Source organism: Ovis aries, chromosome 2 (genome assembly GCF_016772045.2).
Source record: "Ovis aries strain OAR_USU_Benz2616 breed Rambouillet chromosome 2, ARS-UI_Ramb_v3.0, whole genome shotgun sequence".
NCBI classification, from domain to species: Eukaryota; Metazoa; Chordata; class Mammalia; order Artiodactyla; family Bovidae; genus Ovis; species Ovis aries.
The window spans coordinates 238,940,436-238,953,591 of record NC_056055.1 but is presented as its reverse complement, the minus strand read 5'-3'; the positions used below and the strand labels follow the sequence as shown (position 1 = coordinate 238,953,591).

At 45.1% G+C, this 13,156-nt stretch overlaps 1 protein-coding gene across 14 annotated transcripts in view; it reads right to left on the bottom strand.

Moving 5' to 3' along the window:
- Positions 1-280: 280 nt before the first annotated feature.
- Positions 281-13,156, bottom strand: part of PTAFR (platelet activating factor receptor) — a 43,660-nt gene continuing 30,784 nt past the window's right edge. For 4 of the 14 annotated variants that reach the window (XM_060411425.1, XM_042245088.2, XM_042245089.2 and 1 more), the window contains one exon: positions 281-3,479. In XM_060411425.1, coding sequence (XP_060267408.1) covers positions 2,402-3,463 — 1,062 coding nt within the window. In that variant the 5' untranslated portion in view covers positions 3,464-3,479 and the 3' untranslated portion in view covers positions 281-2,401. Of the gene's footprint in view, positions 3,480-5,865; positions 6,121-7,681; positions 7,887-8,660; positions 10,669-13,156 lie in introns of all 14 variants that reach the window. The other 10 variants (XM_027965425.3, XM_042245087.2, XM_042245085.2 and 7 more) reach the window with 9 other exon arrangements.

The window sequence follows — 13,156 nt, the reverse complement described above, 5'->3', positions numbered from 1 at the left end:
TATCACCTCAAAAACATTTGTCTCTTTATTGGGCACTTAGCAAATGCAGACCCCCGTGCACTTTATATACATCACAGCCGCGTCTCCTAAAGTAAGCTGTGCAAGTTGTGGGGCGCGTGAGGTGACTGTAGATAGGACGCCAAGAACATTTTGACTTTAATACTGACATTTTATGTTTATGTTTACCCTCTATGTGTGCCAGGTGGCATTCACCTTCATTTACAGTTTAGTTCTAAAGCAACCGTTTAAATAGGCACAAGTGTTAAAAAGTGACTCAATCTAGAGAAAAATATTTATTGAGCAAAACATACAGATGATACATGGATCTTGCAAAATTCATGATATGGGTACACAAACGGATGAAATTCAAGAAACACTGCTTTAGCATACAAGTATTTATCTCCTTCAGAGCTCTTTCGGTTGCAAAGTAATCAATATTATCACTCATTCAAATGAACATGAGCAAAATAGGAGAGTGTATCCTAACAAGGGAATCTCACAAGGACCCAAAGGAAGTAGCGCAGATTGGAGCGTTAAGAAGGGCTGGGCAAGAGGGCTGGACGTAGAGGGGGGGGAGCCAGCAGGCCCCTGGGGTCCCCTCTGGTCTCTGCTTGACTCTGCACATCTCTTCTGTCTGAGCAAAGCTATTATCTCTACTACGTTCATGCAGATACCTTCCCCACCCTGCTGTGCTGGCGGCACACACACCTCACACATATAGATACACACACACACTCACAGCTCCAGAGTTTATATGCATTCAGGTGAGTGGCCTGCAGAACCTGAAAGAGCATCCCTGAATGTTGCTGCTTATTCCCGAGCGAGAACCTGTCTGGCCCCACAAGAGCCAGACACTCACCTCTCATCCCCTATTGGAAGATTTAGGGGGAACAAAGTCTCGAAAACAGAGAGACTCTGGGAGGAGCAGTCACCCTGACCAAGAGGTGTCTGGTCCTCCCAACAACTCTGAGGTAGGAAATCCAGCTCACAGTCCTTTGGCAGGAAGTGACACAGCCACAGCTTGAACCTGGGTTTGTGTGACACCAAAGTTCAAATCCACTGTACTGTTCACATGGTCGCCTCTGCTAAGTCCAGCCCATGGTGACTGGGCCAAGCAGGTCACTGGCCCATTGAGAGGCATTTATCAAAATCAGCTCAGTGTGCCGGAATCCAGGATCCCAGCCTTGCAGGGACACTGGCTGGCAGAGGGGATGGTTTCTGGAAATTGAGGCAGGCTCCTCCAAGCCCCTAACTCTGAGGCTGCCGGGTTCACACTGCAGGTGCTCAGGGTGTGAGAGGAGAATCAGACATCCAAAGCTCCTCAAGAGACGTTCCCCCTTTCTTCTGCACCCAGAGTTCAAAGTTCCTGCCTGCCCTAGGGATTATAGTTGCTCCCCTCACCTCCTGGGAGCTAAATCAGAGGGGCCTTCCAGAGAGTGAGGCAGGGAGGGGAGATGACAGGCTCCTTCCGCCCTGGAGGCCTTACCCACCCGCAGGCACTTCTCAGCCTGAGCGTTGTTTCCCATGGAAGCCTCCAGGCATCACGGTGGCCCGGAGGGCCCCAATTTGGCTTTGACGGGCCTTGCCCGCCCACAGTGGGTGGCTGCCTCACAGGAGTTACTTTCTCAGAGCTCCTTGTTGAGACAGACAGTGGAAGTGGCGGTTGAGTTTCTCCCGCTCCCCCAGAGCTGCCCCAGGCCGGTAGAAGAGACGCATCTGATTCAGGAGAAAGGCTCCCTGTCCTAGTTTTTGGTCCGTGCATGTTGTATCTTCGCTGGTCACCACTCGGTAGAGGTTTATACATGAATTAGGAAAATGTTCCACCAAGCCAGGTGGAAGTGGCTCCCCTTCCACCTGGGACACTCCCCTAGGAAGTGTTGCGAAGACCTTGTGCCTGTGAGTGGAGACTGGGTGGGATCTTCCTGGCTCAGAAGTCGATCCCAAAGACAGTGCCGTAGCCAGAGGAGCATCCCTTTCCCCAAACCCCTTCTCTGCCTTTTCAGTGATAACGGGAGAGGTGGGCCAAAACTGTGGGCCTGGCTCATTGGGACTGCCACCTTGGTAGGGTGAACTGGGTGACTCAGGGTCTGCTCCCAAGGACTGCCCCCCTGGTCCTGACAAAACTTCCAGAGCCATCAGACCGGGATGACTCTGCCAGCCAAGGTTACACGGCATGTGTCCAAAGGTGGCTGCAGGGGTTCATTCAAGTTCTGAACTTCCCAGCGGTCTGGTTCTGTCAGCACCCCCACCTTCATGAGGTAGCCTCCATATTTAACCGGCCACCAGTGCCCAGGGAGGAGGTGCCAGGACCACGGCAGACACCCCCTCCCTCCCCCACCCCTCAGGTCAGTCGATGATGTCCATGGAGAAGAAGCCTCCGGGCCTGGCTCCAACAGTTAGACTAATATTTGAGCGATTTGATAGGGGCGTCTTTGAGCTGCACGACCACTTCCGTGCCCGTCTCCGAGGTGGCCCGGGAGCACTTCCGGCTCTCGCGCATACTGTACAGCTTCTCGGTGAGGTGCTTGCGGAACTTCTTGGTGAGGAAACAGTAGATAATGGGGTCTAAGACGCAGTTGGTACTAAGGAGGCAGAGAGTGACCTGGTGCGCATCGTTAATCCCCTGGTGGAAGTCAGTGTCCTGGAAGCCCAGCTCGGCCAGGGTCCAGGGCAGCTGCACGAGGTGGTGGGGCACGAAACAGATGATGAACACAGCCAGGACGGTGCAGACCATCCAGAGTGCCCGGCGCTTGACCTCAGCGTTGCGCTGCATCTGCACCTGCTGCGTGAGCAGCGTGCGGATGATGACCAGGTTGCAGCACAGGATGATGAGGAAGACGAGGAAGAAGCTGAACACCAGGAAGATGTGGATGATGAGGACTGGGATGCTGCCCTTCTCGTAATGTTCAAAGCAGCGTGTGATGTTGCCCGAGCCGGTCTTTCTGGGCTCCCTGTTGGTCGAGTCCAGGACGAAGAAGTAGGATGCTGCGCCCACAATGGACACCCAGATTATCAGGGACAGAAGGAAGCCACGCTTGCGGGTGGTAGCCTGAGCGGTCTTGATGGGCCTTGTCACTGCCTGGAAGCGGTTGTAAGTGATGACGGCCAGGAAGGCCACTGAGCAGTAGGTGTTAATGAAGAAGAAGCAGCCAGCTAGGTTGCACAGGAATTTGGGAAGAATCCAGTCGCCCTGGTTGTAGTAGTAGACGATCCACAGGGGCAGGGTGACCAGGAAGAGCAGGTCAGCCATGGTGAGGTTCACCATGAAGATCTTTATCTCGTTGAATTTCTTGGAAGGGTACAAGCGGGCAAAGACCCACAGCACGTAGCTGTTGGCAATGACCCCCAGCACAAAGACGATGCTGTAAAAAATTGGGAAGAGGGTGTATCGGAACTCGGAGTCCACACGAAAAAAGGAATTATTTGGCTCCATCTCTGTGGGCTGGAAGTGGTGGCTGGTCATAGGATCCTGCCTGTTCCTGAAAGACCACATAGGGATTCTGGTCAATGAAGGGCCAGCATGGTACTATCTTATTTACTCTGTTTCAAGACTCCTGTTTTGCACATTTTAAAAACTCTAAAACTGATGGCATTTTCCAATTAATTGACAATGTTTTTTCTTCCTACATAAAAGAATGGTGTGTTTTTAAAATGAATGGCCTCTGAGATTCAATAAAATCAGTGGCAGTGGAGTTTCTTTTCTCTTGTTTCATTTTAAAACATATCTTTTTATTCTTGACCTCATTTTGACTTAAAGTTTTAGGTAATCTATTCCTGGTGATGAAATATATAAAATTTAAAATATTAATTTAAATTATAATGATTTTAATTTTCTGACAAAATTTGAATATTTTTGTATTGATGAAATTTGAGATAGAAAATTTAATGATAAAGTGTTCTATGTTACAAAAATAATTTACATGCTCATACAAAATCTGGAAAATACAGAAGTGTAAATTAGGGTCACCCAGAGAATGAAATAGCAGCTATTTTTATTAGAAAGAACAAGTTAGATCTGATTGTACTGACATGGAAAGTTGTCCCTAGATAATATTGTTAAGTAAAACAAAACCAAAAAATTGGCATGAACTCATTATATATGTGTATATGATATAGAAAATGGTCTAGAATGATATACCTCAAAGTGTTGACAAGTAAGTAACTTCTAGGAAGGTGAGGTAGAGGTGATGGGGAGGATATTTACTTTAAACTTTTTGTTTGTTTGAACTTTTTAGGAGCATGTTTTGCTTTAGTAATTTTAAAATTTTAAATATAATTTTAAAATAAAAGTATAGTGGAGAAACCCAAAAGACATTGCGTTAACCAAGCAATCAAGAGTAGCATCATTGTTAGCAAAACATAGCAACATCAAGAACACCTGGTATGATGTACTGAAAAGCACACATCCCTTCAGTGGTATTTTTGTCCAAAAATGCAGAATCTCAATTTAGTCATGAGAAAACATCAGACAAACTTAAACTGTGTGACATTCCACAAAATACATGATCGAAAGTGTCAGGGTTGGGACTTCCCTGGTGGTTCAGTGGCTAAGACGCCAGACTTCCATTGTAGGGGTCCTGGGCTTCAACCTTGGTCAGGGAAGGGCTGCACTAAGACCCAGTGCAGCCAAATAAAAAATAAGGTCATGAAAGACAAGGAAAGCCTGAGGAGTTATCATAGATCAGAGAATACTAAGGAGACATAGGACAACTAAGTGAGACATGGGATCTTGGGTCTGTATCTGGGGGAAAAAGTCATTAGAGGAAAAACTGGTGAAGTTCAAATAAGGTCTATAATTTAGATATCTCGGTATCCATGTTCATGTTCTGGTTTTGATCACTGTACTGTAGTTTATGAATTGAGAATGTTGGGTGAAGTCCATACATGAGCTCTTTGTACTATTTTGCAACCTTTTTAAAGGCCTAAAATCATTTAAAAACAAAAAGTTTTTTTTAAAGTATGGTTGATCCTTGGACAACACAGGTTTGAACTGTGTGGGTCCACTTATACATGGATTTTCAGGTTCGATGCATGATACTGGATGCTTGGGGCTAGTGCACTGGGATGATGCAGAGGGATGGTACAGGGAGGGAGGAGGGAGGGGGGTTCAGAATGGGGAACACGTGTATACCTGTGGTGGATTCATGTTGATGTATGGCAAAACCAATACAGTATTGTAAAGTAATTAACCTCCAGTTAAAATAAATAAATTTATATTAAAAATATAATAAAATAAAAAATTAAATACATACTACAATACCACACAATCCATGGTTGGTTGAATCCACAGATATGGAATCCCATAAAGGGAGGGCTAACTAAAATTATAAGCAGATTTTCAATTGCATGGAGGGTTGCCTCCCTTAGCTCCTGAGTTGTTCAAGATTCAACTGTATATTAAAGAAGATTAAAGCTAGCCATAATCACACTAATCAAAGTCTGGTCCATTTTCAACAGTTCATCACTCCCATCTACTCTCCATCAAAACCAGTGTTTCCTCCCCTCTACTCTTGTTGCTCCTACTATGGTGCCATCACATAAGACTGGAAGCACCTCTGATGTTTGCGTTGCAGCTGAGGGGATGACATGGCAAGAGACTCCGCTGGGATTAAGCAAGGCCTGAAGCTCATCATACATATATCACAGTCCGGAGAAAAAAGTAGGGAACTGACATCGAGAAGCAAGGAAGGCAACACTTAGGAGCGGACTTCCCTGGCAATCCAGGGGTTGGGACTCCATGCTCCCAAATGCAGGGGGCACAGGTTCAAGCCCTGGTCAGGGAAGTAGGATCCTGCATGCTGCCCCCCAAAAAATGTAGGATCCTGCATGCTGCCCCCCCAAAAAACCCAAAACATTTAGGAGTACCTCTTTTGAAGCCAGGCATTCTGCTCAGTGCTTCCACAGGCACTACTTCCTTTGAGTCTCACAAAATCCCTTTGAGATAGGAAGTAAAATCCCCCATTTTACAGAGTATAGTGTGGTCATGTGACTTGTCCGTGGTCATGTGACTTGTCCAAGGTCACACAGCATTATGGAATGGAGCCAGAATCTCAAATCTGGTTCATTCATACATTTATCCAACAAATATTTCTGAGTTCCAACTGCATGTCAGGCTCACTGCTAAATACAAGAGAGGCAGGATGAACAGGACAGACAGGACTATGCCCTCGGGGAACTTAGAGTCTCATAAGGGAGACAGACAAAGGCAATGTAAACAAACTTAATTGCTATACAAAGAGAATGGGGTGTTGATGTGAAGAAAAAAAGAGATCTACTTTGAAAGAAAGTGACACTTCTCTTGAGGCCTGAAAGAGGAGCCGAGGAAGAGTGCTCCAGGCAGAGGGATCTATGTAGGTCTAGGAGTAGGGCAGGAAAGAGTTTCAGTAACTGAAAAAAACAGCCATTTGATGACCTGACGTCCGGCTGCAGTTCCACCTTCATCTCGTGCCACCTTCTCACCAGGCTCCAGCCAAAATGGACTTCCCAGGTGGGTCTTCAAGCCCACCCAGGACTCTCCTGCCTGAGCCGTCTGCATGCACACCCATGCCCCTGCCTGGAACACTCTTCCGGATCCACATACACTTCCACCTGGCCAGCTCCAACTCTTGCTTCAGACCTTCGCTTCATTTCACTCCTTTACGGAGTTTCTCAGTGAGTTCCAGGTCAGGTCAGGTCCCATCTCATAACTCCCTGTACTTCTTAAATCTTAGCTCGATTGTTGTCATATTCTTGTTTGTATGATTGCTTCACCCTCTCCCACTTGACTGTGAGCAAAACAAGATCAAGGACTTTGTCTATTCTACTCTGTTCCCAGCACCATGAACCAAGAAACAAAGAAGGGGCTTCCCCTGGCTCAGTGGTAGAGAATCCACCTGCCAGTGCAGGAGATCCCTGGTCTGGGAAGATCCCTTTTGCCATGGAGAAACTAAGCCCGTGCACCACAATGATTGAGCCTGTGATCTAGAGCCTGTGCTCTGCAACAAAAGAAGCCAGAGCAATGAGAAGCCTGCACACCTCAACTAGAAAGTATCCTCTGCTCTCTGCAACTAGAGAAAAACCCACGAAGAAATGAACATCCAGCACAGCCAAAAATAAAAAATAACTAAATTTAAAATAAAAAAAAGGACAGCCAAAAATAAAAAATAACTAAATTTAAAAGCAAAAAAAAAAAAAGGTTTAAAGGAATGGGTTAGCCTTATTAATTACACCCACCCTTTAAGGAGCCCCAGAACATTGGAAATACTTAAAGACATCTAGGGATACTTCCAGGTCAATTTAAAGAAATCAATGGTTGTAACTGGAATTTTGTTGATTGAGAAAATTTTTGTTCTTTGCTCCATTTAGTGTGGTGGTGGTTTGTCTATGTTAGCTGAATAAATGTAGGTTCCATTGTTCAAATACATCATTGTGATTCCTTTAAAAACAAAAAACTCACCCTCCAGTGAAACTGTGAATTACATAGTTGATTTGAATTACATAATTCTTTAAATTTCTACCAGAGTTCAGTTGATTCACAATGCTGTGTTAGTTCCAGGTGTTCAGTGAAGTGAATCAGTTTCACACATACATAAGTTGCTTCCTCAGAGGCAAATTGCTAGCTTCTACTCAGCTGGGAACTTTCCCACTCCTAAAGGTGACCTATCCTGCCATTTTGTTTCAAAGGTACAGGATAATAACTCACAAAGAGTGGTCCACGTAAATGAGGGACGAGAGAGAGCTTTCGGGGGATCCATGAGGTCAAAACGATCATCATAATAATACCAAGACATTATTTGTCCTTTTCACTGTGTTGACATTTGTGCTAATGTTACAAAAGGGTGAATAAAACCGCTGATTCCTTAGCACCAGTCAAGGCAGAGACACCAAACTGACACAGGTGCCATATTCTTCACAGCCATGCATTCCATGTAAAAAAAAAAAAAAAGAAGAAGCCAATTTCACTTTTAAATGTCCTTGATAAAGAAAGGAAATTATTTTATTAAATCTTAAGTACACTTCTTTTATTTTAATTTTTTAATTTCTTAAAATTTTTATTTTTTAATATTTTTCTTTTTTGGCTGCCCTGAATCTTAGTTGTGGCATGCCAGATCTTTGATCTTTAGTTCCATCATTTGGAATCTTTATTTGAGGCATGTGGGATTTTTAGTTGCAGCATGTGGGATCCAGTTCCCCAACCAAGAATCGAATCTGGACCCCAGCACTGGGAGCACTGAGTCTTAGCCACAGGACCTCCGGGAAGTCCCTGCACATCTTTTTAATAATCTGTGTATCAGAATGGGAAATACGTAGAAAGCATCACCGCTGCAAACTGGAATACAGTGGTTGTCTTCAGAAAAAGACCATTGTGCCACTGTTTGAGTTGTGAGCTGAGCTGTTTTTCATATTACCATTATCACTTGAAAAAATGACTGGCAAGCTACAGTGTTTTCAGAGACTTGGGTATTTGGCAGACCTTTTCTCGAATATAAATAAAGTGAACCCGTCTCATCAAGGAAAACAAATGACGCATTCTTGTTGCCAATGATAAAACTTGAACTTAACAAGAGAAAACTAGAAGTTTTGAAAAATTGTATCTATCAGCATGAGGTTGACAGCTTTCCAACAGCTAAAGAATGTTCTGATGAGCTTCGTAGTTACATTAATAAATGCAATTTTTATACCTTATAATTGTCGTTCTTTTTTCATGGCTGAGTTGAGTCTGATTCTTGGCAACCCCATGGACCACAATGCTCCAGGCTTCTCTGTCCTTCAAATACCTCATAATGAAAGGCCAATACTTGGAAGACCCATATATCTCAGTGAACCAATGTTTCCCAAAAGTGGAAAACATGATGTTTCCAAGTTGCATAGAGGTAAAAAATTCAAAGGGCAAGATAGACCAACATATCACAGTGCTAACAGATGACTAGGGGCTTCCCTGTTGGTCCACTGGTTAAGAATCCACCTGCCGATGCAGGAGACACAGGTTTGGCTCCTGGTTTGGGAAGATCTGCGGAGCAACTGAACCCGTGTGCCGCAACTTCAGAGCAGGGCCTGGAGCCAGTGTTCTGCAACCAGAGAGAAGCCACTGCAAGGAGAAGCTCACGCACTGCAACTAGAGAAAGCCCACTCCCAGCAACAAAGACCCAGTGTGGTCAAAAAGTTAATAAACAAATAAATAATATTTTAAGACAGAATATCATCAATTAGTCTGAAAAAATCCATTAAACTATTTCTCCCTTTACAAATTAACAGCTGTGGGAGGGCAGATTTTCTTCATATGCTTCAACCCAAACAGTGTATCACAATAGATTGAATGAGGAAGTGGCCGTGAGAACCCAGCTGTCTTCCGTGGAACCCAACATTAAAGAGACTGGAAAAGAAAAATGTGAATTAATGCTACTCTTCTCCCTAAATTGTTTACGTTTTGAAAACTTTAGTTACTTTTTACTCAAACCATGATTTATGTTAACATGAACTGAGTTTATTATTGGTTTCGTATTTAAAAACAAAATGTTTTAGAATGTCATTTTTGCTTTTGAATAGAATAAACATTGGGAGATATAACCCATGTAAACAAAAGTTCCCTGGAGCCCTCAATAATTTTGAAGAATATAAAGAGATCCTGAAACTAGAAAATTTGAAAATCGATGCTCCATCATGTCAGCTCCTCCTCCTTCCCCTCATTTCTGGTGAGCCTGAGATGCCCCTTCTTCTGGGACTGCCTTTGTTTCTTTTTCCTGCTGGACAAACCCTCTTGCCTTAGGGGACCCTGTTCCTGGGGTCTGAGAGGCAGGGAGGCAGCCCACAGCTGGACTGGGCAGTGTATGGTGCTCACTGTGGGTCTTTAAGGAAGCCACATCCCTAAACACCCCCCCCACACACACACACAACCCCTCTCCCCAACCAAGTCCCTTTCTCTTCTTGGGTTTAGGCTCCAGTCCAGCAGGGTAGGGAAAACTCCAGGACAATCTTTCTCCAGGCAAAGGACTCCACCCAGGACACTCTCCTGGGCCCTGACCCCTGTACCACGCCTGTCCAGGCCTGTTGAGGAAGTCTTCCCTCCCAGATCAGAATTAGAGTAAAGTTTGTGAGATGTTCACCTGGGTACAAAATTTAATGGAGCACCAAAACCCTCAGTAATCCAGATAAATAACATTTTAACGCAATTTTAAAGAATCCGAATCGGTATTACTGACTCTTCCTTTTGCCTCAGACTCTAGTATGGCCCTGCCTGGCACTATTACGCAGGTTTCATTGAAAATTTTGGTATTTTGTTCATCATGGATTTGGGGGGATGGGGTTTGGGGGGCATTAACTGATTATTTTAAAAATACTCTCACCATGTGAATGGGGCACACCACCTCACAATGCAGCTCACCCATTCGGTCATTCACTCACACCTTCACTGGACAAGCTCACAGCTGGGCAGAGTCCTGAGGCCTCTGAAAACAGACCTGTCTCTGTCCTTCAGGGACTAACAGGACATTTTCAAGAGAGAAATGCAGAAATAGATAAGTGATAACTGAAGGACAGGGAAGCCTGGCGCTCTGCAGTCCATGGGGTCACAAGGAGTCAGACACAACTTAGCGACTGAACAAGTGTTACCGTGGAGGTTCTAGATGTCAGGGTCATTCTGAGTGGTGCCCATGGCCCGGACTCGAGGGTCCAGAACAGCTCCTGCTTAGGCTGAAGGAAGAGAAGGGGTTAGCCTGATGCAGCTGGGAGAGGAAGAGACCTGGAAGAAAGTAGAGAATGTGCCTTCTTCTCGGGGAACGTGAGAAGATTGGTTTGGCTAAAACTGGAGAAGGGAAAGGCTACCCACTCCAGTATTCTGCCCTGGAGAATTCCATGGACTGTATAGTCCATGGGGTCACAAAGAGTCTGACACGACTGGGCGACTTGCACTTTCACTTTTCACTAAGGGGATGGGGTGGTGGTGAGGAGCAACAGGACCTACAAGGTAAGCATCGTCAGTCTACCGAAGTAGGGTCTTGAATTTTAGGCTGAAGGAGTTTGTATTTGATTCTGCAGAAAATGGGGAGTCGTTGATGTACGTAGCATATTTTGTTTATGGAAGATGACTGAGCATTGTGTTGATCAGTCATTAAGTCTTGTCTGACTCTTTGCAACCCCATGGACTGCAGCACACCAGGCTCCCCTGTCCTTCACTAACTCCTGCGGTTTGCTCAAATTCACATCCATTGAGTCAGGGATGTTATCCAACCATCTCATCCTCTGTTGCCCCCTTCTCCTCCTGCCCTCAATCTTTCCTAGAATCGGGGTCTTTTCCAATGAGTTGGCTCTTCATATCAGATGGTCAAAGTACTGGAGCTTCGGCTTCAGCATCAGTTCTTCTAATGAATATTCTAGTTTGATTTCCTTTAGGATTGACTGATTTGATCTCCTGGCAGTCCAAGAGCCTCTCAAGAGTCTTCTCCAGCACCACAGTTTGAAAGCATCAGTTCTTCAGCGCTCAGTATTCTTCATGGTCCAGCTCTCACATCCATTTGACTATTGTGTGCAGAACAAACTGGAGGCGCTTCAGGTCAGAGGCAGAGAGATGGCGAAAAAGATCACTGCAATTGTCTGGAGAGCTGGAGGAGGCTTGGACCATGGCAGATCATAGGGAAATGGATGGCCGTGAGAATGATTTGGAGGTAGAATGGACAGAACCTAGTGATGCAAGGGACAGTGGTTGATAGAAAGGGAGGAGACACGAACGGCCAGAGTTTCTGACCCAGATGATTGGAGCTGGGTAGTGTCTGTCTTCACAGAGATGACACTGAAAAGGAAGAGTGTGGGGGTAGGGAGGAGGAATTCCATGGGGGACACGTCACAGGTAGAGTGCCTAGGAAACACCCAGGAGGATCCTGAAGAGCCCAACGTTAAAAGAGAAGTCAGAGGAGGAGGGAAAACCGAGGAAGGAAGCAGGATGGTCAAGAGATAGGAGAAGGACCAGGGGAGGACCACACTGGAGTCCTCACGCGAAGAAAGTTTCGAGGGTGTGGGAAAAGTGGCCAATGGTGTGAAAAGCCACAGCAAGATCCAGTACAGCACAGACAAAAAAGCAAGCATTGCACAGGGCCACTTGGAAATCTATCCCGCGTGATCAGAGGGAGAGCAGTTTCCTAAGCACGAGTTGAGGAGTGAATGAGAGGCAAGAAGTGGAGTATCAAATTCTCGTTCAAGAATCTGAGCTGAGCAAATAAATGCTATGTGTGGGCCTTGTGTGTATCCTGATTTAAACAAATTATGAAAAAATATTTGCTAGACAACTAGGAGAACTCCAATACAAAGTATTAGATGGAATTAAGAAACTGATGCTGGGAATTCCCTAACAGTCCAGTGGTTAGGATTCTGCACTGGTCAGGGAACTAAGCTCCCTCAAATTGCACAGCATAGCCAAAAAAAGAAAAGAAATTGATGTTAATTTTGTGAGGTTGTATTTTTGATATGTTGGTTATATATTTTTAGTTTGTTTGTTTGGGTTTTTTTTTTTTTTTTTTTTTTTTTGCCACACTGCTCAGCATTTGGGATCTTAGGTCACCAACCATGGATTGAACCCACACCCACTACGGTGGAAGTTCATAGTCCTAACTCCTGGACCACCTGGGATGTCTCTAGTTTTAGATTTTAATTCCTGATCTATTATACACACAAACTAAAATATTTATGCGAAGAGCCAACCCATTGGAAAAGACACTGATGCTGGGGAAGATTGAGGACAGGAGGAATAGGGGTGACAGAAGATGAGATGGTTGGCTGGCATCACTGACTCAATCGACATGAGTCTGAACAAACTCCGGGAGACAGTGAAGGACAGGGAAACCTGGGGTGCTGCAGTCCATGGGGTCGCAAAGAGTCTGACACAACTTAGCAACTGAACAACAAAAAGAATTTACAGGTAGGATTATACAATATCTCAGCTTTGCTTAAAAATATTCCAGGAAAAACACACCTGTGGGCTAATCTCATGTGAGAAGCATCTTCCCAGGAACCCAACCTGTGACAACATGTACTTGGGTCTGTCCGACCCCAGATCCTTCCCAGTCCACAGGAAGCCTCCCTTCCCCACAGGAGGCCAAGCAGAAGTATGCCTCTTTCTTCCAGACACAGGGCCAGAATCAGTGTGGAAGTCTCAGGCGGACACCCTGCCTTTGCTCAGAGCCTCGTA